At 51.3% G+C, this 25,052-nt stretch overlaps 1 protein-coding gene across 1 annotated transcript in view; it reads right to left on the minus strand.

The window, feature by feature from the left end:
- Positions 1–2,424: 2,424 nt before the first annotated feature.
- The window catches only part of LMO2 (LIM domain only 2), a 58,198-nt gene continuing 35,570 nt past the window's right edge, over positions 2,425–25,052 (minus strand). Inside the window, exons 2-3 of the mRNA XM_063946257.1 lie at positions 10,966–11,181; positions 2,425–3,215 (exon numbers count right to left, since the gene is read on the minus strand). Of these exons, the coding sequence (XP_063802327.1) occupies positions 2,996–3,215; positions 10,966–11,181 (436 nt within the window). The 3' untranslated portion in view covers positions 2,425–2,995. The remainder of the gene's footprint in view (positions 3,216–10,965; positions 11,182–25,052) is intronic.

Genomic DNA, 25,052 nt, shown 5'->3' on the forward strand with positions numbered 1-25,052 from the left:
TGCAGTGCCAAATCCACAATTGCCCCCACAGTGCCAGATCCACAAATGCCCCCACAGTGCCAGATCCAAAAATGCCCCCACAGTGCCAGATCCAAAAATGCCCCCACAGTGCCAGGTAAACAATTGCCCTCACAGTGCCAGGTAAACAATTGCCCCCACAGTGCCAGGTATACAATTGCCCTCATAGTGCCAGGTATACAATTGTCCCCACAGCAGGTATACTATACAAATGCCCCCACAGCAGTTCTGCAGCTGCTTACCGCTACTGCCGCTGCTGCTTCTCTGCCAGCTCTGAGGGTGTCAGGAGGAGAGCGCGGCTATGTCTGGCGGCGGGTAGGACTTCAAACTAGCCGCCAGTTCGTGAGCCAATCAGAGCTCGCGGACCGGCGGCTCCTGATTGGCTGCCGGGTCGCGAGCTCTGATTGGCTCACGAACCGGCGGCTGGTTTGAAGTACGCAACACGCTGCCAGATAGCCGCGCTCTCCTCCTGACAGCTGAGACACGCTGCCGCCGGACTGAGCGGCAGTGTGTCTCAGTGACACAAGCGGGGGGGACGGATGGGGCCACAAATGACAGGGGGGGGGGGGGGCACGGGCCCGAGTCCCCCCCCCTGGATCCGCCACTTGCACCGCACATGTTACATCTGCCCCACCCCCTGCACTGCACATGTTAAATCTGCCTCACCTTCACTGCACATGGTTTTGCCCAACTGCTTACAAATTTGCTGCTGTGATGAAGTCTGAATTACCCCTATATACCATATACTGTATATGACCACCACCGCTGCTATATATACACCATATATAACACCATCGCTATATATACCATATTTCACCGGGATCCCGACAGCCAGCAAACTGAATGCTTCCCCAAATAGTCACAGCCCGGCATGCCATGCAGAAAGCCGTGCTGCAGCATGTCGCATCGCAGCAAAGATGAGCATGGCTACATCTGTATATACAATATATACCTCCACTATATATACCATATATACCACCACCTCTATGGTGGTCTACATAGCGGTGGTGGTATATATGGTATATACTGTATAGTGGTGGTAGTAAATATAGTATAGTGTAAATATAGGTGGTGGTATATATAGCAATGGTGGTGTATATATATATATATATATATATATATATATATATATATGTAAGATAGAGAATATGCGAGCGCCACAAGTGTTACAGATACACCCGACTAAAAACACTACCAATAATTTTGGGCGTCTGCCGTCCCTTAAGTACGCAGTAGTGGTGAGTTACTGTTGTAATTGTTTATGGGAAAAATTGTATAAGGGTACTGGCGACCACTGGTGTTAAAATAATTCTGTTTCAATCCATGTATATAATAAAATAAAATATACAAATTTATTTGGTACAGATAAAATATAATTAATATGACGATAAAATGTGCAATACTAAAAAAGTGAATAAAAGGGGAAATGGGCTGTGTTTTAAAAACACATACGCAAGGTTCACTTCTAATACCAAGTTTTACATAAAAAATGAACAGATGAAATGACTAACCATGTTCAAAAATCGGAATAAATAAGGATAAATAAAGGAAGGAGAGTCTTAACTTGTAGGTAGAGGGTCACAGAGGGAGAGCCCTCAAGTACCCTTATACAATTTTTCCCATATATATATATATATATATATATATATATATAAAATTATTATTATTTTTTTTCCACTACCGATTAGCACTCTGCTGACCTCGCAGTGAGTTTAGAGCTGATGGTGCATTCTGCACTACAATGCCCAGCAAACCCGGTACGCTGCCACTGTATAGCTCCTGCTGGTGAGATCCCTGCATTACTACTGTTCCACTCCTACATCAGAGTGTTATTGCAGCTGCCCTTGAAGGGGGCAACCTTCAGCAATTGAGGCGCACCAGAATGATATCTTGTCCCCAGACCTACAAATGTTCTGAACCCTCTGCCCCACATACACCAGACAGGGTCCTCCTGCATCAGTATCTGAATGTGCATTGTGCAGCGCTATAGGTGGGCCTGACCTGGCGACAAGACCTGGCTCTTCCAGTAACAAAGGGTCCAAGGTAAAATGTCCCTGCTCTTACTGCTGCCCAGGAAGAGATTTTGGGGGAGATGCATCAAACCTCCTCAAGAGAGGAGAAGTTGGCCGCAGCAACCAACCAGATTCTACCACTCATTTTATAAAATGTACTTGATAAATGCTACTACCTAGAAGCTGATTGCTGGTTGCTAGGGGCAACTTCTTCTACTTGATTTTGTTACATTTCTCCCTTAGCCGATGAGTAAAAGTTTTCCAGTTTCCACCACTAGCAGCTCAGTATTGTGGAGTAGAAACACCCAGGCCGGAGAAAGGTCCCAGTCATAATGATTGCAGTTCTCAGCCGTCTTCTAATTCACACATTATTTTTATGTTTTTCAGAAATGTGTTTTGTTTATAGTTTTCCTTTAATCCTTAAATACCATTCCATAAGTATGTCAGTTACATTTACATGTCACAGAACCTTTCACTGGTGACCAACGTTCCAAATACAAATCAGAGGAGACCTCAACTAGTATTGCATAGAGTATCCAGCGCTGGCCAATTACATACATATATTTATATATATACACACACACACACACACACGCACGCACGCACGCACGCACGCACGCACACACACACACACACACACACACACACACACACACACACACACACACACACACACACACACACACACCTCTAAAGTTTCCAGCAGATTGCAGTTTTGTAAGATTTTTGTGAGCAATTATTCACAATCCAGATCCCCCAAATATTGTGGTCATTATACTATTTGGTGCGTCTGATAGCTGAGACCAGTTTGGACAGCCACCAGGGCTGGTGGTAATTATAACACACTGTCAGTTGTGATATCCATAGTGTATACTGTGTCTAATCTTATGACTTGGGGTCCTAGAACCACTAAATGGGTTTATGTCCCTAGTGGGTATAGCGAGACCAGGAACATCCTCCCAGGGCTACATCATTCCATTAAGTTTGGTCCATTCGTAGATGTCCTGCTCACAGACGATGTCAGAGTTTATAAGCAGGTAACGGTCACCCACACAGAAGTGCTTCTGACAAGCTGCGCACTTGAAGCATTCCAGATGATAGACTTTGTCCTTCACCCGCATGGTCATCTCGTAGGCTCGGATCCGCTTGTCACACGATGCACACAGACCATCTTGACCGAAAAGCCTGCAGGAGAGATCCACAAAATACATCATTTTCATGCTGCTCATAATACATAGGACAGATGGAAAGTTCCTTCTGTGCAGAATGCTCTTTAGTCTACAACAAATCGATTATCTCAAAATATTTCCGACCAAACCTCTCCACTCAGCACAAGATCTGCGTCTCTCAGCCACACTCATTACTCGCTCCCATGCACGATTACAGGACTTTCTCTGGGCTGCACTCACTCTGTGGAATGCCCTACCACGCACAATAAGACTCTCCTCTAGTCTCCAAACCTTCAAGCGTTCCCTGAAAACTCATCTCTTCAGGCAGCCTATCAAATTCCAGAACCGCTCACATAACCTTCATAAGCCTTCCTATCCAATTATATCCCCACTGTAAAGTCCACACATATCCTCACATGTCTTCTCTCTCTTCACTTTCCCTTCCTCCTGACCCTGATTCATCATCTCTGTGTGACCATATCATACAGCCACCAAGAGCCTTTGCTGATCTACCCCAGGTTGTGACATAGTGGTCTGTGACCACCAATTTCAGATGCCTATTTTGCACCCGAAGTGCCATTCAATCTGCATTCTGGAGCGCATGCACCAAAATAAGATTTTACTTACCGATAAATCTATTTCTCGGAGTCCGTAGTGGATGCTGGGGTTCCTGAAAGGACCATGGGGATAGCGGCTCCGCAGGAGACAGGGCACAAAAAGTAAAGCTTTTTCCGATCAGGTGGTGTGCACTGGCTCCTCCCCCTATGACCCTCCTCCAGACTCCAGTTAGGTACTGTGCCCGGACGAGCGTACACAATAAGGGAGGATTTTGAATCCCGGGTAAGACTCATACCAGCCACACCAATCACACCGTACAACTTGTGATCTAAACCCAGTTAACAGTATGATAACAGCGGAGCCTCTGAAAGATGGCTTCCTACAACAATAACCCGAATAAGTTAACAATAACTATGTACAATTTATGCAGATAATCCGCACTTGGGATGGGCGCCCAGCATCCACTACGGACTCCGAGAAATAGATTTATCGGTAAGTAAAATCTTATTTTCTCTATCGTCCTAGTGGATGCTGGGGTTCCTGAAAGGACCATGGGGATTATACCAAAGCTCCCAAACGGGCGGGAGAGTGCGGATGACTCTGCAGCACCGAATGAGAGAACTCCAGGTCCTCCTTAGCCAGAGTATCAAATTTGTAAAATTTTACAAACGTGTTCTCCCCTGACCACGTAGCTGCTCGGCAAAGTTGTAATGCCGAGACCCCTCGGGCAGCCGCCCAAGATGAGCCCACCTTCCTTGTGGAGTGGGCCTTTACAGATTTAGGCTGTGGCAGGCCTGCCACAGAATGTGCCAGTTGGATTGTGCTACAGATCCAACGAGCAATCGTCTGCTTAGACGCAGGAGCACCCATCTTGTTGGGTGCATACAATATAAACAACGAGTCAGATTTTCTGACTCCAGCTGTTCTTGCAATATATATTTTTAATGCTCTGACAACGTCCAGTAACTTGGAGTCCTCCAAGTCACTTGTAGCCGCAGGCACTACAATAGGCTGGTTCAGATGAAATGCTGACACCACCTTAGGGAGAAAATGCGGACGAGTCCGCAGTTCTGCCCTGTCCGAATGGAAAATCAGATATGGGCTTTTGTAAGATAAAGCTGCCAATTCTGACACTCTCCTGGCAGAAGCCAGGGCTAGAAGCATGGTCACTTTCCAAGTGAGATATTTCAAATCCACCTTATTTAGTGGTTCAAACCAATGAGATTTTAGAAAATCCAAAACTACATTGAGATCCCACGGTGCCACTGGAGGCACCACAGGAGGCTGTATATGCAGCACTCCCTTAACAAAGGTCTGGACTTCAGGGACTGAAGCCAATTCTTTTTGAAAGAAAATCGACAGGGCCGAAATTTGAGCCTTAATAGATCCCAATTTGAGACCCATAGACAATCCTGATTGCAGGAAATGTAGGAATCGACCCAGTTGAAATTCCTCCGTCGGAGCACTCCGATCTTCGCACCACGCAACATATTTTCGCCAAATTCGGTGATAATGTTGCACGGTTACTTCTTTCCTTGCTTTAATCAAAGTAGGAATGACTTCCTCCGGCATGCCTTTTTCCATTAGGATCCGGCGTTCAACCGCCATGCCGTCAAACGCAGCCGCGGTAAGTCTTGAAACAGACAGGGACCCTGCTGAAGCAAGTCCCTCCTTAGAGGTAGAGGCCACGGATCTTCCGTGATCATCTCTTGAAGTTCCGGGTACCAAGTCCTTCTTGGCCAATCCGGAACCACTAGTATCGTTCTTACGCCTCTTTGCCGTATAATTCTCAATACTTTTGGTATGAGAGGCAGAGGAGGAAACACATACACCGACTGGTACACCCAAGGCGTTACCAGCGCGTCCACAGCTATTGCCTGCGGATCTCTTGACCTGGCGCAATACCTGTCCAGTTTTTTGTTGAGGCGAGACGCCATCATGTCCACCATTGGTCTTTCCCAACGGGTTACCAGCATGTGGAAGACTTCTGGATGAAGTCCCCACTCTCCCGGGTGAAGATCGTGTCTGCTGAGGAAGTCTGCTTCCCAGTTGTCCACTCCCGGGATGAACACTGCTGACAGCGCTATCACATGATTCTCTGCCCAGCGAAGAATCCTTGCAGCTTCTGCCATTGCACTCCTGCTTCTTGTGCCGCCCTGTCTGTTCACATGGGCGACTGCCGTGATGTTGTCCGACTGGATCAACACCGGTTTTCCCTGAAGCAGAGGTTCTGCCTGGCTTAGAGCATTGTATATTGCTCTTAGTTCCAGAATGTTTATGTGAAGAGACGTTTCCAGGCTCGTCCATACTCCCTGGAAGTTTCTTCCTTGTGTGACTGCTCCCCAGCCTCTCAGGCTGGCGTCCGTGGTCACCAGGATCCAATCCTGTATGCCGAATCTGCGGCCCTCCAATAGATGAGGACTCTGCAACCACCACAGAAGAGACACCCTTGTCCTTGGAGACAGGGTTATCCGTAGGTGCATCTGAAGATGCGACCCTGACCATTTGTCCAACAGATCCCTTTGGAAAATTCTTGCGTGGAATCTGCCGAATGGAATTGCTTCGTAAGAAGCCACCATTTTTCCCAGGACTCTTGTGCATTGATGTACAGACACCTTTCCTGGTTTTAGGAGGTTCCTGACAAGCTCGGATAACTCCTTGGCTTTTTCCTCCGGGAGAAAAACCTTTTTCTGAACCGTGTCCAGAATCATCCCTAGGAACAGCAGACGAGTTGTCGGCATTAACTGGGATTTTGGAATATTCAGAATCCACCCGTGCTGTTTTAGCACTTCTTGAGACAGTGCTAATCCCATCTCTAGCTGTTCTCTGGACCTCGCCCTTATTAGGAGATCGTCCAAGTATGGGATAATTAATACGCCTTTTCTTCGAAGAAGAATCATCATCTCGGCCATTACCTTTGTAAAGATCCGAGGTGCCGTGGACAATCCGAACGGCAGCGTCTGAAACTGATAGTGACAGTTTTGTACAACGAACCTGAGGTACCCCTGGTGTGAGGGGTAAATTGGAACGTGGAGATACGCATCCTTGATGTCCAAGGATACCATAAAGTCCCCCTCTTCCAGGTTCGCTATCACTGCTCTGAGTGACTCCATTTTGAACTTGAACTTCTTTATGTACAGGTTCAAGGACTTCAGATTTAGAATAGGCCTTACCGAGCCATCCGGCTTCGGTACCACAAAAAGAGTGGAATAATACCCCTTCCCTTGTTGTAGAAGAGGTACCTTGACTATCACCTGCTGAGAGTACAGCTTGTGAATGGCTTCCAAAACCGTCTCCCTTTCGGAGGGGGACGTTGGTAAAGCAGACTTCAGGAAACGGCGAGGTGGATCCGTCTCTAATTCCAACCTGTACCCTTGAGATATTATCTGCAGGATCCAGGGATCTACCTGCGAGTGAGCCCACTGCGCGCTGTAATTTTTGAGACGACCGCCCACCTTCCCCGAGTCCGCTTGAGGAGCCCCAGCGTCATGCTGAGGCTTTTGTAGAAGCCGGGGAGGGCTTCTGTTCCTGGGAAGGAGCTGCGTGTTGCTGTCTCTTCCCTCGACCTTTGCCTCGTGGCAGATATGAATAGCCCTTTGCTCTCTTATTTTTAAAGGAACGAAAGGGCTGCGGTTGAAAAGTCGGTGCCTTTTTCTGTGGGGGAGTGACTTGAGGTAGAAAGGTGGATTTCCCGGCTGTAGCCGTGGCCACCAAATCTGATAGACCGACTCCAAATAACTCCTCCCCTTTATACGGCAAAACTTCCATATGCCGTTTTGAATCCGCATCGCCTGTCCACTGTCGCGTCCATAAAGCTCTTCTGGCCGAAATGGACATAGCACTTACCCGCGATGCCAGTGTGCAGATATCCCTCTGTGCATCACGCATATAAAGAAATGCATCCTTTATTTGTTCTAACGACAGTAAAATATTGTCCCTGTCCAGGGTATCAATATTTTCAATCAGGGACTCTGACCAAACTACCCCAGCACTGCACATCCAGGCAGTCGCTACAGCTGGTCGTAGTATAACACCTGCATGTGTGTATATACTTTTTTGGATATTTTCCATCCTCCTATCTGATGGATCTTTAAGTGCGGCCGTCTCAGGAGAGGGTAACGCCACTTGTTTAGATAAGCGTGTTAGCGCCTTGTCCACCCTAGGAGGTGTTTCCCAGCGCTCCCTAACCTCTGGCGGGAAAGGGTATAATGCCAATAATTTCTTTGAAATTATCAGCTTTTTATCAGGGGCAACCCACGCTTCATTACACACGTCATTTAATTCTTCTGATTCAGGAAAAACTATAGGTAGTTTTTTCATACCCCACATAATACCCTGTTTAGTGGTACCTGTAGTATCAGCTAAATGTAACGCCTCCTTCATTGCCAAAATCATATAACGTGTGGCCCTACTGGAAAATACGGTTGATTCGTCACCGTCACCACTGGAGTCATCGCCTGTGTCTGGGTCTGTGTCGACCGACTGAGGCAAAGGGCGTTTCACAGCCCCTGACGGTGTTTGAGTCGCCTGGACAGGCACTAATTGATTGTCCGGCCGCCTCATGTCGTCAAACGACTGCTTTAGCGTGTTGACACTATCCCGTAGTTCCATAAATAAAGGCATCCATTCCGGTGTCGACTCCCTAGGGGGTGACATCCTCATATTTGGCAATTGCTCCGCCTCCACACCAATATCGTCCTCATACATGTCGACACACACGTACCGACACACAGCAGACACACAGGGAATGCTCCTAACGAAGACAGGACCCACTAGCCCTTTGGGGAGACAGAGGGAGAGTTTGCCAGCACACACCAAAAGCGCTATATATATATCAGGGATAGCCTTATAATAAGTGCTCCCTTATAGCTGCTTTGTTATATCAAATTATCGCCATAAATGTGCCCCCCCCTCTCTGTTTTACCCTGTTTCTGTAGTGCAGTGCAGGGGAGAGACTTGGGAGCCGTCCTGACCAGCGGAGCTGTGAGAGGAAATGGCGCCGTGTGCTGAGGAGATAGGCCCCGCCCCTTTTCTGGCGGGCTCGTCTCCCGCTATTTAGAAAAATTAGGCAGGGGGTTAAATATCTCCATATAGCCTCTAGGGCTATATGTGAGGTATTTTTAGCCTTTATAGGTAATCATTTTGCCTCCCAGGGCGCCCCCCTCCCAGCGCCCTGCACCCTCAGTGACTGCCGTGTGAAGTGTGCTGAGAGGAAAATGGCGCACAGCTGCAGTGCTGTGCGCTACCTTTTGAAGACTGCAGGAGTCTTCAGCCGCCGATTCTGGACCTCTTCTGTCTTCAGCATCTGCAAGGGGGCCGGCGGCGTGGCTCCGGTGACCATCCAGGCTGTACCCGTGATCGTCCTCTGGAGCTTGATGTCCAGTAGCCAAGAAGCCAATCCATCCTGCACGCAGGTGAGTTGACTCCTTCTCCCCTCAGTCCCTCGCTGCAGTGATCCTGTTGCCAGCAGGAATCACTGTAAAATAAAAAACCTAGCTAAACTTTTTCTAAGCAGCTCTTTAGGAGAGCCACCTAGATTGCACCCTTCTCGGCCGGGCACAAAAATCTAACTGGAGTCTGGAGGAGGGTCATAGGGGGAGGAGCCAGTGCACACCACCTGATCGGAAAAAGCTTTACTTTTTGTGCCCTGTCTCCTGCGGAGCCGCTATCCCCATGGTCCTTTCAGGAACCCCAGCATCCACTAGGACGATAGAGAAATATGAATACACAGAGGGCAACTGAAGTTCCACCCTGATTACTATTCTGCCCCTCTCTCCGAGATCCGAGCTCAGCTACAGTCCACACTGAGACATACTCTGCATGATAGGGCGAGGTTATGCTATGGGAGGGTGGTGTATTGCCACCTGAGGCGTGGGGCGGGCAATATGGCCACTGAGGGATCTATTGCCACTGGGGGGGGTACAGTGCAACCATATGGACACTAGGGGCGGGGGTAATGCCAATGGATGATCTATTACCCTGGGGGGGGGGGAAATGCTACAGTGGGGTCATATGGACACTAGGGGTGGCGTAATGCCAATGGATGATCTATTACCCTGGGAGGGGGGGGGGGGGTAATGCTACAGTGGGGACATATGGACACTAGGGGGTGGGGTAATGCCAATGGATGATAGGGGGGGGGGGGTGATGCTACAGTGGGGTCATATGGTCACTAGGGGCGGGGTAATGCCAATGGATGATCTATTACCCTGGGGGGGGGGGAATGCTACAGTGGGGTCATATGGACACTAGGGGTGGCGTAATGCCAATGGATGATCTATTACCCTGGGGGGAGGGTGGGCAATGCTACAGTGGAGACATATGGACACTAGGGGTGGGGTAATGCCAATGGATGATAGGGGGAGGGTGATGCTACAGTGGGGTCATATGGTCACTAGGGCGGGGTAATGCCAATGGATGATCTATTGCCGTGGGAGGGGGGGTAATGCTACACTGGGGACATATGGACACTAGGGGTGGGGTAATGCCAATGGATGATCTATTACCCTGGGAGGGGGGTAATGCTACAGTGGGATCATATGGACACTAAGGGTGGGGTAATGCCAATGGATGATCTATTACCGTGGGGGGGGGGGGGGGGTAATGCTACAGTGGGGTCATATGGACACATGGGGTGGGGTAATGCCAATGAATGATCTACTACCCTGGGAGGGGGGGGGGTAATGCTACAGTGGGGTCATATGGACACAAGGGGTGGGGTAATGCCAATGAATGATCTATTACCCTGGGAGGGGGGGGTAATGCTACAGTGGGGACATATGGACACTAGGGGTGGGGTAATGCCAATGGATGATCTATTACCCTGGGGGGGGGGGGGGGGGGGGGGGTGATGCTACAGTGGGGTCATATGGACACTAGGGGTGGGGTAATGCAATGGATGATCTATTACCCTGGGAGGGGGGTAATGCTTCAGTGGGGTCATATGGACACTGGAGAGTGGGAGTTAAGGCTACGAGTGAGTCCTATAGACAAGGGTGTGGAATAATGTTGTAGGGGCATCATCACATCATCACCCTTGTTGTGGGTGTCCTAATTCTCAGGGCAGTCCCTGAACTTACCTCTAGTCAGTTTTCCTCTACTTCTCTTGCTGCTTGGTACAGCCCTCATTCCAGTATACCTGATTAATAAGGTTGAGTCGAGGACTTACTGTGATGGGTAACTTATGATGCCTGGTATGTTGTCCTTACCTTAGATAGTCCCTCCGGCACAGCTTGCGTCCCAGCTTGTAGTAAAGTCTCCTTCCAACCTCTCCTAACCGGCAACCACACAGGTCACAGCTCAGACAGTCCTCGTGCCAGTACTGGTCAATGGCCTTCAGGAAGTAGCGGTCCCCAATGTTTTGTTGGCAGCCCCCACATGTCAGAAGTGAGGGTGGGATCTGCAGTACTTCGTCCACTGGCTCACTGTTGGCGACAAAACATGTGGATTCGGCATGATATACCGATGGACGGGATACCGGTGGTCAGAATACCAACAGCCCCCCAGAAGTTACGGTAACCTTCACCTGTTTCCTAAACCTAACCCTCCCCTGTGGGTGCCTAACCTTAACCCTCCCTTCCCCACTGCCTAACCCTAACCTTCTCTTCCCCACTGCCAAACCCTAACCTCCCCTCCCCGCTGCCTAACCCTAACCTCCCCTCCCCGCTGCCTAACCCTAACCTTCTCTTCCCCACTGCCTAACCCTAACCTTCTCTTCCCCACTGCCTAACCCTAACCTTCTCTTCCCCACTGCCTAACCCTCCCTTCCCCGCTGCCTAACCCTAACCTCCCCTCCCCGCTGCCTAAACTTAGCCCTCCCTTCCCCGCTGCCTAACCCTAACCCTCCCTTCCCCGCTGCCTAACCTTAACCCTTCCTTCCCCGCTGCCTAACCTTAACTCTCCCTTCCCCGCTACCAAACCCTAACCCTCCCTTCCCCGCTGCCTAACCTTAACCCTCCCTTCCCCGCTGCCTAACCCTAACCCTCCCTTCCCCGCTGCCTAACCCTAACCCTCCCTTCCCCGCTGCCTAACACTAACCCTCCCTTCCCTGCTGCCTAACCCTAACCCTCCCTTCCCCGCTGCCTAACCTTAACCCTCCCTTCCCGACTGCCTAACCCTAACATTCCCTTCCCACTGCCTAACCCTCCCTTTCCCACTGCATAACCCTAACCTCCCCTCCCGCTGCCTAAACTTAGTCCCTCCCTTCCCCGCTGCCTAACCCTAACCCTCCCTTCCCCGCTGCCTAAACTTAGCCCTCCCCACTTGATGCCTAACCCTATCCTTCCCTTGTAAGTGCTTAACTCCCCCCCCCCTCCCCGGTACCTAACCATCCCCTTCCCATCCCTGCACCCTAACCCCCCCCGTCCCGGTACCTAACCCTCCCTTCCCCGTTGACTAAACCTTACCCTCCCTGTTTGGTGCCTAACCCGATCCTCCCCTAATCCCCCCTGCCCGGTACCTAACCATCCCCTTCCCGTCCCTGCACCCAAACCCCCCTTCCCCGGTACCTAACCATCCCCTTTCTGTCCCTGCACCCTAACCCCCCCACCCCGTTACATAACCATCCCCTTCCCGTCCCTGCACCCTAACCTGCCCCTCCCCTACCCTAACCATCCCCTTCCCATCCCTGCACCCTAACCCCCCCCCCCCCCCTCCCCGGTACCTAACCATCCCCTTCCCGTCCCTGCACCCTAACCCTCCCTCCCCGGTACCTAACCATCCCCTTCCCGTCCCTGCACCCTAACCTGCCCCTCCCCGACCCTAACCATCCCCTTCCCATCCCTGCACCCTAACCCTAACCCCCCCTCCCCGGTACCTAACCATCCCCTTCCCGTCCCTGCACCCTAACCCCCGTGCCCGGTAGCTATCCCTCCCTTCCCCGTTGCCTAAACTTAACCCTCCCTGCTTGGATCCTAACCATATCCTCCCCTAACCCCCCCCCCAATACCTAACTATCCCCTTCCCGTCCCTGCACCCTAACCCTAAACCCCCTCCCAGTACCTAACCATCCCCTTCCCGTCCTTGCACCCTAACCCCCCCTCCCGGACCCTAACCATCCCCATCCCACCCCTGCACCCAAATCCTCCCTCACCGTTACCTAACCATCCCCTTCCACCCCTGCACCCTAACCCCCCAACCCCCCCCGGTACCTAACCATCCCCTTCCCATCCCTGCACCCTAACCCCCCCAGGTACCTAACCATCCCCTTCCCTGCACCCTAACCCCCCCTCCCCGGTACCTAACCACCCCCTTCCCATCCCTGCACCCTGACCCTGACCCCCCAGGTACCTAACTATCCCCTATATATACATATATACACCTATACACAGTTACACACCTACAGTATATACATACATCTATATATATACACCTATACACACCGTTACACACCTACAGTATACACACACACACACACACCTATATATACACCTACACACACACACACACACACACACACACACACACACACACACACACACCTATATACACCGTTACACACCTACAGTATACACACACCTATATACACCTATACACACACCTATATACTCACCTATACACACACCTATATACACGGTTACACACTTACAGTATACACACACCTATACATACATATATACACACACACACACACACACCTATGCACACCGTTACACACCTACAGTATATACAGACACCTATATACACCTATATATACACATATATACACACACCTATACACACCGTTACACACCTACATTATGCACACATACCTATATACACTTACATACACACCTATATACACACACACACACACACACACACACACACACACACCTATACACACACACACACACACACACACACACACACACACACACACACACACACACACACACACACACACACACCTATATACACTTATATACACCTATATACATACACCTATATACACACACACAGTGAGGGCCTTGTTCTAAGTTGCAGACAGATCTTGCGTCTTCTAGCACACTGCGCATGTGACGGAGTCTGCAACACAACATACACATCATACGCAACTTAGCAGCTACGGGAAATTCAGGGGTCTATTCATGAAGCAGTGATAAGAGTGGAGAAGTGAGCCAGTGGAGAAGTTGCCCATGGCAACCAATCAGCATTGATGTAACATTTATAATTTGCATACTATACAATTGTACAGAGCAGCTAATTGGTTACCATGGGCAACCTCTCCACAGGCTCACTTCTCCACTCTTATCACTGCTTCATGAATAGACCCCACAGAGTGGTACAAGTCCCCACATGTGGCTGAGCGAGTGTTACTGGGCGGCACCTGTGTCACGGCCCCAGTTTTATAAGGCAGCGATGCTATCTACAACACTAAGGTGCTGCCCTTAGCATTGTATGAAGGAAAGTGCTGTGAAAGAACTATGGAGGTCATAAACATCCTAGTGATATTTGGTGGACCCCTTCATTCAAAGTAAAGCATTCGTTACCTCTAATACCAAGAAATAAAGACACGGAGACTTGAATTTGGCAGAAAAATTGCTAGCTATTTATTTGACCCTAACCATAGCAAACCTGTAATTGAAAATTTTGTTAACATGCCGATTCAGCCGGCATATGGTGGCAGAAAAAAGAACGGCTCTATAAAACTAACGCTAACCTTAAAATGCTAAAATTCGAAAACATCCTAATTTAACTACAAACTATCAAAATCGGTAATAGGTGACAACTCAACCCCCACAGTGACTACCCACCCTGATGGGTGCCCTGCCGCTGCCTCCCGGACGGGTGGTCGAGCGGCCAATAAGTCGATGGAGGTGAGTGCACCTAAACCACACCAAACTGTAAATCACTACAGCTTACCATACAACTACAAACTGCCGTTCTTTTCCGCCAACAGCGAAAGACTCTTCCCCAGAGTCTTCGCACCGCCACCATAACCTCACCCTAACTCCTGCAACACAAGACACAGATCCTCCAGGAAAAGCATCATCCCCTCATTGGATAGATGCACACCATCAGGCCGAAAAAGGTGACTGTCTCGGAACCGAATCCTAGGGTGGCGAACTACCTCGCCTCCGTGGGACAGCACCCACTTCGCCACCGCCCCATTCACCTTCTTTCTGGCCTCATCAATCAGGCGACCGTCCGCCACACCTCGCCAACTCAACCTTGGCACCATCAAGGAGAACACCAATACGCAATTGGTCCATGCTGCGGCCACACTTGCCAGATCCTGTATCATGGCCCACCGCAACTCCAAAGATGTCCTCTTCCCCAGGTCGTTGCCACCTAGGTGGACAACCAGCACCCTAGGGACTCCATGCTTGCCGGCCTGACTGACTAGTTTACTCCTCAGATTTTTCCACATCATCCCTCGCCAACCAAGCCAACGAACTCCCTGAGCCCTAGGAAACATCTGAGCCCCCTCCGAGGCCAAAAACTTGGCGGCCCAATAGACATGAGTGGCCAACCACCCAAATAGCCAAGTCATCTTCAAACCAACCTGAAGAGGAGGAAAGGGGGTAAAATTGGTTACTAATTATCTATACCATTGTTTATTAAATGCATTAACCTGAAGGATCTGCCAAAAAGAAAAAATTGAGTTATCGTTTATTGCAGAAGTCACGGCCTAACCGAGCTGCACAAGCTTCTAGCCAATGTGAAGCGGACATAAACACACAATGGGAAAAATCAAATTAAAATAAGAAATTAAACGGGTGGAGGGGGGGGGGGGTATAAAAAAAGGGAAAAAACATGTAAGAACTCAGCTGGAGGTGAAAGCGTAAAAACCTGCTGAGGGACTTTGATTAGAACTGATCAGCCGAATTGTGGATTAGAATTCAGTCCGTCAAGTCAGGCAAAAAATCGCAAAAGAACTCCAGACCCCCGCTGCCGGCTCATGCCAGCAACGGCGAGTGGCTAATCCCTGAGTAGGATAAAACGGGAAGACAAACAAACGCACAATACAAGAACGTACTGAACTGCAACTGCAACAACATGATTATAACAACTATAATTAAACCAAAAAACCACGCGCAAGCCAACATCTCATGCAACGGGGCGAATATATCGTCTGTAACTTGACGACTTCCATCGCCCCACCGCCTGGATTTCAGCCATGGAAAATCCCGCCGCCGCAGCCGACATTGCAGCCCCTATGCGGAAGGAATGTGTCCCGAAAGCAGCGGGTGGAAGGCCCAAGCTCGCCAGACAGCGACCCAGCATCCAACGAAATTGATATTTCGTCACCGGCAGCCCGTCATTATGCAGCAGCCATGACCCCCGACCTTCGGGCCGTACTGCCGCATATTGCACTGCCAACCTTACTGGGCAAATGCTCTCCTCAAGTGCCGGAACCAAGGTGACCCATCGACCTCTCCCCACTTGGTCCGTCTTAGAGCGACGCAATCTGCATAGCAAGGACCTCTCACCCACCACCACGTCCCCGACAAGCATGCGCGACTCTGCTCGCTTAGAAGGCGCTACCAATTCCGAAACCCTAAAGGCCCCGTGGTAAGCCATTGAGAACGCCAAACTGAACAACAGCGACTCAAACATGGACGACGCGATACCTCCAACTGCCCTGATGACAGCCGGCAGCAAGGCCGCATCAATGGGCCGCCTCTTGTCAGCCGGCGCCGGCGTGACGCGCGCCTGTCCTTTCATCGCCTTCAGCAGAATCCCACTTTTCGTCACGTCAGGGACGCCCTTGATTTTGCTGAAAAACGAAATACCAGCCAAGTACCGGGATACCACCGCTCTGGACCTACCCGAAACGTACAGCTGCCAAATAAAAGAAAGCATCATCCGATGCCCGCTCTTACCTTGTTGATTTTGTCCTTGAACAAACTCCTCCCACTCTCTCCAAGCTTGCCCGTAGGCCTCCAGCGTGGTTGGCGCTACTGACCGCAACGCTAGACCCTCCAGTCCAGCCCGATCACCTGCCAGACATAACCGGGACAATGAAAACCATGCTCGTCGGCCTCGGGTGCCAACAAACAAAACCTTTCCCACTGCCCTCGCGACAATGCGTCGGCAATTCCGTTCTCCAGACCAGGCACATGCTGCGCGCGGAACTACACGTTTCTACGCAGGCATGTCAATAGCAACTGTCCCAGCACCCTCAGAACCACCAACGACTTCGCCCTCTGGTTATTTATCGCATGCACCACGCCCAGATTGTCACATCTAAACAAGATGCTGCGATGGGCCAGCCGATCACCCCAGACCTCCAGCGCCACCATAATGGGGAAAAGCTCAAGAAGCAAGAGGTCCTTAGTTAAACCTTCGCGATGCCCTTCAGCCGGCCATGATGCCACGCACCAAGATCCCTCCAGATAGCAACCGAATCCAGAGGCACCCGCTGCGTCGGTGAACAGCTGCAACCTAGCGCTGTCGACCGTTGGTGCCTGCCATATACACACCCCGTTGAAGTCCTCCAGGAACGAGGCCCATACGGCCAAATCCCTCTTAATCTCGGAGGACAGGCGCACGAAATGGTGTGGTCTGGCACACCCCGCAGTCGCCCTTTCTAGCTTCCGGCAGAAAACCCTGCCCATCGGGATTACCTGACAAGCAAAGTTCAACATGCCCAGCAAGGACTGCGCCAGCCGCAGCGTGACTTTACGCGACCCCTCGAACCGGCAAATAGCGTCGCGGAGCTTCACCGCCTTGTCCCGAGGCAGTCGACACGATCCCGCCACCGTGTCAATTTCAATCCCCAAAAATGACAAACAGGAGACCGGTCCCTCTGTTTTATCCTCGGCCACGGGAACGCCGAAGTGGAAAAACAGAGCTCGGATGCTGAAAAGCAAGTCGCTGCACCGCGGTGAATTTGCTGGACCTGCACACAGGAAATCATCGAGGTAATGGGCGACCCCGTGACCCCCTGACGAAGACTCCACGCACCAATGTAGAAATGTGCTAAACCGTTCGAAAAACGAGCATGAAACGGAACATCCCATCGGCAAACATTTGTCGATGAAATACTCCGCTCCAATCCGAAAACCCATAAAACGGAACGAGTCCGGATGTAACGGCAGCAACCGAAAAGCGGACTCAACATCAATCTTAGCCATGAGGACCCCAGTCCCATAACTGCGGACCAGCTCCAATGCCTCGTCAAACGACTGATACACCACCGAGCAATGAGCCGGCGGTATCGCGTCATTGACCGACGCCCCCGACGGGTAAGAAAGATGCTGAATGAGCCTAAAAGCGCCTGGAGTCTTCTTGGGAACCACCCCCACCAGGGAGATGACCAAACCATCCACCGGGGGTGAGATAAACGGTCCCTCCATCCTGCCCAACCTGACCTCCTTATCCACTTTCTCCCGCAGCACCAACGGCAAGGCTCGGGCAGACTGGAGGTTCCGCTGGGCCCGAATCGACACCTCGCTCGCAACAGGCAAGCGAAAACCAAAACGAAAACCGGAAAACAGAAATTTCGCATCCACCCTATCTGGATACCAATCCAACCACTTGCCCATCGTATCCAACTTAATTGGCATTGGAGCTCTGCGGAGCGCTCCTGCCCGCGCCCGGTCTTGGGTAAGTTTGCTTACCCCGGGCACCCTGACGACTGCCTTTAAAGCAGGAGGAGGCTGGGTGGGAACCGCCACATTGCAAGCACGCATGTCGAAAACGACACTGCTTGCCGAAGGAACAGGCCGCGTTGTTAAACGCGAAGCATTTTCCTTTTGCGGCGGCTTGCCCCCCTGCACGGACGGCCGACCTACCTGTCCTGGCCGATCCGCCGTCCGCGCCGGACCCTTGGGCGGACGACCCTGCGCGGTGCCCGTCCGCCCCCGCGTTCCGGGGCTCCTTAGTCTGTTGCGAAGCCCGAGTGACTTTGAGCCAGACTTCCACGTCCTTGCACCCAAAGTCCATAACCTGTAACCCATCCTGCTTCTCCCGGAATTCCTCGTCATACCTACGCCACTCAGTGCCCGACGATGTGCGCTGCATATCGTGTATGAGATGCAGGTACCGAATGATGTTCATGTGCTCGTCCGGCCTATCTTCTAGGTAACAAGCCGCGAAGACCCAAAAGCCGGCCAGCCAGTTGTCGAAGGTACGGAAGGCCTCGCCCCCGATGCCCTTCTTTGCTGCCGCCGACTTATAGTCCTTCTTCGCGTCCTTTGTCAAGACGAACACATCGACGTAGTCCCCCCTGCGGATCTTCCTACGGCAGCTGTCCCTCAGCCCCCGCATCACGGCAGTGTAGTCGCAGCGGACAACCCCTGGCAAATCGCGGCGCTTCTTGGCCCTGCGAGCGTCCTCGCTAAGCCGCTTGCGCCTCTTCCGCCTTTCCTGCTGACCTGCTGCCCTCTTGGCGAATTTCGTCGCCCGCTTCTTCGCCCTAGTCGTACTACTGACTTCGGACTCAGGCGACGACAGAGAAGAGGAAGAGGAGGAAGAGGAAGAGCTGCGAGAACTAGAGCGCGTGGAGGAGCCCGATACCGCCTGCACCACCTCACCTGATGCCGTCGACTGCTCCGACACGGAATCCTCCGGCGTGGCAAATCCGACCTCCTCGTCCTCGGACTCCGTCATCTCCACGTCCCCGTGCTCACCTGCAGAAGAAAACGGAGCAGGGGACCCAGACAGCAGTTGCGGCGAATGCCTAGCACCCCGGGGAACAGGCGTCGCCGCCACATGCCCCTGTTCGTCCCGCCCGGCACGAAGATCGAGCTGCGCCGCGGCCGCTCCGAGCTCCCTGCATGCGCGAGCAGCCCGCTGCGCTGCCGACACTGCCCGCGCACCGGACCCGCCAGCCGCTCCCGGCTCGCCGGAACTGTTCCCCACTCCCGGGGATCCGGCCGCGGCCAACGGCCCCAACGCCGCCACCACCGTGGCCAGGGCCGACGCCAGGGTTCCGGATGGGTCTTGCCCACCCCAAAACCCGGCGTCGTCCCTCGTGGGCTCCCGAGCCGGCGTCGGCGCGCGCCGGCCGGCTCGATGCCCGACAGGCGCCACCCGGGGCCCCGACGCCCGGCGCCCAGATTGGCCTGGTGGGGAACCGGCAGCGCCCCTGAAGGTGAGGGTTAGGAAAGCCGAAGCTATAGAGAAAGTGATACAAACATGAAATGCAATTAAAATAGAGAAATAGTGTTAAAAATTTAATAAGTGAAAAGTGTTAATAGAATGTAAAGGTATGCCACACTAAGGCCATCCAGCTCAGCCAGTCCAGAGGCACCACACCTCACACCTCCATTACCCCAATCTGGGTCTAAGATTAACCAGCAAGGAGCCACATGATAATGGCTCCTTACTACAATATGTCTAAGCTAAGAGCTACCTACCTTGGAGCAACCCCATAATGCTCCATGTGGCATGTCAGGACCTGCACCTCCTCCTAATGCAGGAACCTCTCTGCCTCTCACAACAGACATATATAGTGGCAGATGCTCAATTAGCTTAGTGATATCATTCAGGTGCTTGAAAGGGAGGGGTATTTCTAAGCAAGAAAAAAAGGCATTTGTTTCCCCCAGCACCCTGAATGATAACCGTAACCAGATATAAATTCCACATTATAATAGAATTCAGAGATCTTCGTTACACATATTTGCGTAAATGTGTGGAAAAACGCAGGCGTGTCCAGGCGTTTGCAGGGCGGGTGTCTGACATCAATTCCGGGACCAAAAAGACTGAAGTGATCGCAGCGGCTGAGTAAGTCCAGAGCTACTCAGAAACTGCAAAAGACGTTTTCGCTCCGCTCGGCTGCACAGGTGTTCGCACACTTGCAAAGCGAAAATAAACTCCCCCATGGGCGGCGACTATGCATTTGCACGGCTGCTAAAAGTAGCTAGCGAGCGATCAACTCGTAATGACCCCGTATAGACCTAATGCAGAGTTCCTCGTAATTGTGCACCAATTCGCAGGCGCAAACTGCCTTCACGAAAGCCGCCGCGGTCACCTGCACAGCAGCAGTTATCCTCATATGTGTGTCGGTTTACGCCAGGCAACCATCACGGGCACTGGCGCCATGTTTGTTTTATGTACATTGAAGCATTCACTACTAGACACAACTGAAACTGGACGAAACCCTCTAATACGGTAGAACATACCGACGCCTTGGACAAAAAGAAGTTTTGCTTAGACAACACACAAAAGCGTAGCCCGTGCCAGAGCGACAAATGTATCACCAATCAGCAACAGCAGAGCAGCTGGAAACAGCCAATCAAAAATGGTCATCATCATCGTTATCACCAGCAACAGCTATTTCACACACAACCCCCCCCCGGACATACACACACGCACACACACACACACACACACACACACACACACACACACACACACACACACACACACACACACACACACACATATTGCGCCAGTTGTGTCTTTTTCCTGGTCTGCTCAATCACACCCTTTCTGTAGTCGGTCTAACACCCCTTAGAACAGCCCCTTTCCACCTATTCCGACGTGGCCGACTCACACAAATGAGCACAGTGCCCCTGGTCCACTACTCTCTTGCACCAGGCCCTGTGTGTAGGGGAAGCAATCAGGATCCCGGCAGTCAGAGTACCGACACCGGAATACCGTCCCCCCTGCTGAATACCGACACCGGCATCAAGAAGAGTTCATCATCCCGGCACCAGAATACCAACTGTTGGGATCCCGATGATGACACACCAGCCCTCAAGTCAGGTAAGCCATCCTGGGGGGTTAGGCTGCGGGGAGAGGGGGTTAGGCTGCAGGGAGGAGGGGTGAGGGTTAGGCTGCGGGGGGGAGGGGGGAGGGTTAGGTTGCGGGGAGTTAGGGTTAGGCTGCGGGGAGGAGGGGTTAGAGTTAGGCTGTGGGAGGGGAAGGTGAGGGTTAGGCTGTGGGGAGGAGGGTTAGGGTTAGGATGTGGGAGGGGAGGGTTAGGCTGTGGGAGGTGAGGTTAGGGTTAGGATGTGGGAAGGGAAGGTAAGGGTTAGGCTGTGGGAGGAGAGGTTAGGGTTAGGATGTGGGAGGGGAGGGTTAGGGTCAGGCTGTGGGAGGTGAGGTTAGGGTTAGGCTGTGGGAGGGGAGGGTTAGGGTTAGGCTGTGGGAGGTGAGGTTAGGGTTAGGATGTGGGAGGGGAAGGTTAGGGTTAGTCTGCGGGGAGGAGGGGTGAGGGTTAGGCTGCGGGGGGGAGGGTTAGGTTGCGGGGAGTTAGGGTTAGGCTGCGGGGAGGAGGGGTGAGGGTTAGGCTGTGGGGGGGAGGGGGGAGGGTTAGGTTGCGGGGAGTTAGGGTTAGGCTGCGGGGAGGAGGAATGAGGGTTAGGCTGCGGGGGGGAGGGGGGAGGGTTAGGTTGTGGGGAGTTAGGGTTAGGCTGCGGGGAGGAGGGGTTAGAGTTAGGCTGTGGGAGGGGAAGGTGAGGGTTAGGCTGTGGGGAGGAGGGTTAGGATGTGGGAGGGGAGGGTTAGGCTGTGGGAGGTGAGGTTAGGGTTAGGATGTGGGAGGGGAGGGTTAGGGTTAGGCTGTGGGAGGTGAGGTTAGGGTTAGGATGTGGGAGGGGAAGGTTAGGGTTAGTCTGCGGGGAGGAGGGTTAGGGTTAGGCTGCAGGGAGGAGGGTTAGGGTTAGGCTGCGTCCTGGGGGGTTAGGGTTAGGCTGTGGGGAGGGGGGGTTAGGTACCCTCCTCGTAGGGTTAGGCTGTGGGGAGTGAGGGTCAGGTTTTGGCACCTACGGGGAGGGTTAGGGTTTTGGGGAGAGGGGGGAACACCCCTGTTGGCTTATCATCAGGATCCCGGCGTCGGTATTACAAGCGCCAGCTATTCATACTGATCCCCTGCACATGGTAGTACATGATGACGGTGCACACAGGCCACGCTGTACACATTGTAATGTAGGATCACTAGTAACACAATCAGTTTCGGGTAGAGATGAGCGGCGGCCGCAGTGCGCATGCGCGATGTTGCCCAGCGACAGGGGTCGCCGGGTTATGTTGCGTCCTACGAAGGAAGCGGTCGCAGAGCCGACCGCAAAGAAGATTGACAGAAAGAAGATGTACCTGGGCGGATCTGGACCGTTGGAGACCGTTTTCGGGGCGTGGAGCAGAAAACGCAGGCGTGTCCAGCAGAACGGAGGGTGGATGTCTGACGTCAAAGACGGCCCCAGCATCGCAGAGATCATCGCACAGGATAAGTATGTCCAGGCCTACTCTACATTTGCTTGAATTTTTTTTAGCATAGCAGGGCTGCACAAGCGATCGCAGCCCTGCTAAGCTAAAATACGCTCCCCCATAGGCGTGTACTAGTTGATCGCAGCAGCTGCAAAAAGTTGCTGGCTGCGATCAACTCGGAATGACCACCATTGTGTTATATAACTCCAGAAACATAATGGAGAACAAAAATTTGGAGGATAAAATAGGGAAAGATCAAGAACCACTTCCGCCTAGTGCTGAAGCTGCTGCCACTAGTCATGACATAAACGATAAATGCCATCAACGTCGTCTGCCAAGGCCGATGCACAATGTGATAGTAGAGGGCATGTAAAATCCAAAAAGCCAAAGTTCAGTAAAAAGAAATTTAAATGGTCTGAGGAGAAATGTAAACTTGCCAATATGCCATTTACGACACGGAGTGGCAAGGAACGGCTGAGGCCCTGGCCTATGTTCATGACTAGTGGTTCAGCTTCACATGACGATGGAAGCCCTCATAACTGAGGCCTTGACACTTATGTTGGTGTTAGACGTGTGTCCGGTATCCGCCATTAGTGCAGTGGGGTTTAGACAATTGATGGAGATATTGTGTCCCCGGTACCAAATCCCATCTAGATTCCACTTCACTAGGCAGGCGATAGCGAGATTTTGCCATTTAATTCCAGTGATTTGGACGTATAATTATTAATTCCAGTGATCTTGCCAATTAATTCCAGTGATTTGGACGTGTAATTACAGTGATCCTGCCAATTAATTCCAGTGATTTGGACGTATAATTCCAGTGATTTGGACGTATAATTCCAGATAGAATTGTTTGTGTCGCTTGGCTTAGTCATACAGCTACCTCATTGCTCCTCTTTGACATCTTTGCATGAGGTGCTGTTTGGGGCTTAGTTTTAGTGATTTTGCCAATTAATTCCAGTGATTTTGCCATTTAATTCCAGTGATTTGGACGTATAATTATTAATTCCAGTGATCTTGCCAATTAATTCCAGTGATTTGGACGTGTAATTACTAGTGATGAGCGGGTTCGGTTTCTCGGAAACCGAACCCCCCCGAACTTCACGCTTTTTACACGGGTCCGAGGCAGACTCGGATCTTCCCGCCTTGCTCGGTTAACCCGAGCGCGCCCGAACGTCATCATCCCGCTGTCGGATTCTCGCGAGGCTCGGATTCTATCGCGAGACTCGGATTCTATATAAGGAGCCGCGCGTCGCCGCCATTTTCACACGTGCATTGAGATTGATAGGGAGAGGACGTGGCTGGCGTCCTCTCCGTTTAGAGTAGACTAGAGAGTAGTAGAGAGTGACACTTGATTTACTAATTTTGGGGAGCATATTAGGAGTACTACTTGCTGATAGTGTGACCAGTGACCACCAGTTTAATTAATCCGTTCTCTGCCTGAAAAAAAACGATACACAGTGTGACACAGTCACATACCATATCTGTGCTCAGCCCAGTGTGCTGCATCATATGTAATACTGTATATCATTATCTGACTGTGCTGAGTGCTCACTGCTCACACAGCTTAATTGTGGGGGAGACTGGGGAGCAGTTATAGCAGGAGTACATAATTTTAACAGTGCACACTTTTGCTGCCAGAGTGCCACTGCCAGTGCCAGTGTGACTGACCAGTGACCACTGACCACCAGTATATTGTGATTGTCTGCCTGAAAAAGTTAAACACTCGTCGTGTGGTGTTTTTTTTATTCTATAAACGCATTCTGCTGACAGTGTCCAGCAGGTCCGTCATTATATAATATATACCTGTCCGGCTGCAGTAGTGATATATATATATTTTTTATATCATTATCATCCAGTCTATATTAGCACTGCAGCAGACACAGTACGGTAGTCCACGGCTGTAGCTACCTCTGTGTCGGCAGTTGCTCGTCCATCCATAATTGTATACCACCTACCCGTGGTGTTTTTTTCTTTTTTCTATCTTCTTGATACTAGTAGCTTACTTTAGGAGTCTGCAGTGCTGAGCTGACAGTGTCCAGCAGGTCCGTCATTATATAATATATACCTGTCCGGCTGCAGTAGTGATATATATATATATTTTTTATATCATTATCATCCAGTCTATATTAGCAGCAGACGCAGTACGGTAGTCCACGGCTGTAGCTACCTCTGTGTCGGCAGTCGCTCGTCCATCCATAATTGTATACCACCTACC

The sequence above is a fragment of the Pseudophryne corroboree genome, chromosome 11 (genome assembly GCF_028390025.1).
Source record: "Pseudophryne corroboree isolate aPseCor3 chromosome 11, aPseCor3.hap2, whole genome shotgun sequence".
Lineage (NCBI taxonomy): Eukaryota > Metazoa > Chordata > Amphibia > Anura > Myobatrachidae > Pseudophryne > Pseudophryne corroboree.